The 1,542-nt window shown below is 34.0% G+C and overlaps 1 protein-coding gene across 1 annotated transcript in view; it reads right to left on the reverse strand.

Annotated features, from left to right (window-relative positions):
• Nucleotides 1-322: 322 nt before the first annotated feature.
• Nucleotides 323-1,542, reverse strand: part of LOC109590084 (microfibril-associated glycoprotein 4-like) — a 6,338-nt gene continuing 5,118 nt past the window's right edge. Inside the window, exon 3 of the mRNA XM_020006030.1 lies at nt 323-884. Within this exon, the coding sequence (XP_019861589.1) occupies nt 324-884 (561 nt within the window). The 3' untranslated portion in view covers nt 323. The remainder of the gene's footprint in view (nt 885-1,542) is intronic.

Raw genomic sequence — 1,542 nt, forward strand, 5'->3', positions numbered from 1 at the left:
AACTCTGATCTAGAGCTGTTCTCTTTCTTTTTGTTCAAGTTTCTTATTCTTGAACTTCAAGTATTGTTGCCACATTCTTATAGCATTGAGCTTATGTAATAAACTAAAAATAAGGATATTCACTAAGGACTAAGATAGTGTTGTTTTAGTTAACTATAACTATAACTAAAACCCCTTTAGTTAGACCAGATGTATTTGTAGTTAACTAACTATAACTAACTAAAAATATTTAGAAATTTTAAAAACTAACTATTACGAACTAAAAGTCTCATTTTGTAGCTAAAACAACACTACACTAATTAATTGTTTTACACACACAATTCTTAATTGTTACGACGAGTTTTCATCTCAGAGAACTTCAGAGAATAGAAATCTCCCTTCCAGTGGTACCAGTGAACTCCACTTTCGTTACCAGCATCAGTTGGATTAGTGTAATAAGGACCATTGAGATGAGAATAATTACACTTGTGAAACCACCAAGCACCTTCACGTGGCTGAGCACAATTAATTTGATCACTGTAATAATCATTATTATTATCTCTTGTTGAAAATTTCTTTCCACTGTGATAGGCCAATGCATCCCCAGCAGTACTAGAGTATCCTCCTACTGTTAGTATATATTCAGTACTACTGTTACCAACATTAAATGTAGAGTATTTGGCAAAGGCTCTGTTCCCCTCAAAGTCTCCCAGGTCCACTCTTAGTGTGTTTGATCCTTCTTTAGTAAGACGATGAATCTTGCTCAATCCTAACCAAAACTCACCAGTAAGACAGCCAAATCCATTCTCATAGTCAGTCCAGTTCCTATAGAAATCAACAGATCCATCTTGTCTCCTCTGAAATACAGTCCATCCACCACCATCAGTCTCCATATCACAGTATACCTGTGATCCAATAGTGTATAATTATAAAGTATATTATTATTAGTAAGGCTAACATTAAAAGGGGTCCCTCCATCAGGATTAACAGTATAAACACCACTAGTAGTGCTACCATTATTGTACCAATCCTTACAGTCTTGAAGAGCAAGAGCTATAGTGCATAGAGGAATAATAGCTAATGTATGAAAAGGATCTATTACGAGAGATCTATATAGTATAATATTTCCTGCATTGTTCGATTTATTTCTAAATGTTTTACAATGCAATGAGAAACTATTGTGGCCCAAAATTTTGTGACTTTTTGTAATTTTTGATCATGATTTGTAAACTTGAACAAAGAGTAAATTTTTATCCCCAAAATTAATTTTGAGCTGGTTCCAAAGTATTTTAGACCACAAAACACATTTTGCTATGTTGCTACTTATAACTACTTTTTGTGTGTGCAGTTTAGGTCTGATTGATCTATTGGCTGTACTAAGGCGGATTTATAATATGACGTTAGACCAGCGTACTGTCAATTTTTAATCAAAAGTGTAGGCAAATTTGACCTTTTGACACATGCTTTCCACTAGAATAGAACCAAATCCTCAGTGTTCCATCATCAATGTAACGTCAAGCCTATCATAATATTGTAAACCCGCTTTACAGCATGTATGTACCT

The sequence above is a fragment of the Amphimedon queenslandica genome, unplaced genomic scaffold (assembly GCF_000090795.2).
Source record: "Amphimedon queenslandica unplaced genomic scaffold, v1.1 AMPQUscaffold_10524, whole genome shotgun sequence".
NCBI classification, from domain to species: Eukaryota; Metazoa; Porifera; class Demospongiae; order Haplosclerida; family Niphatidae; genus Amphimedon; species Amphimedon queenslandica.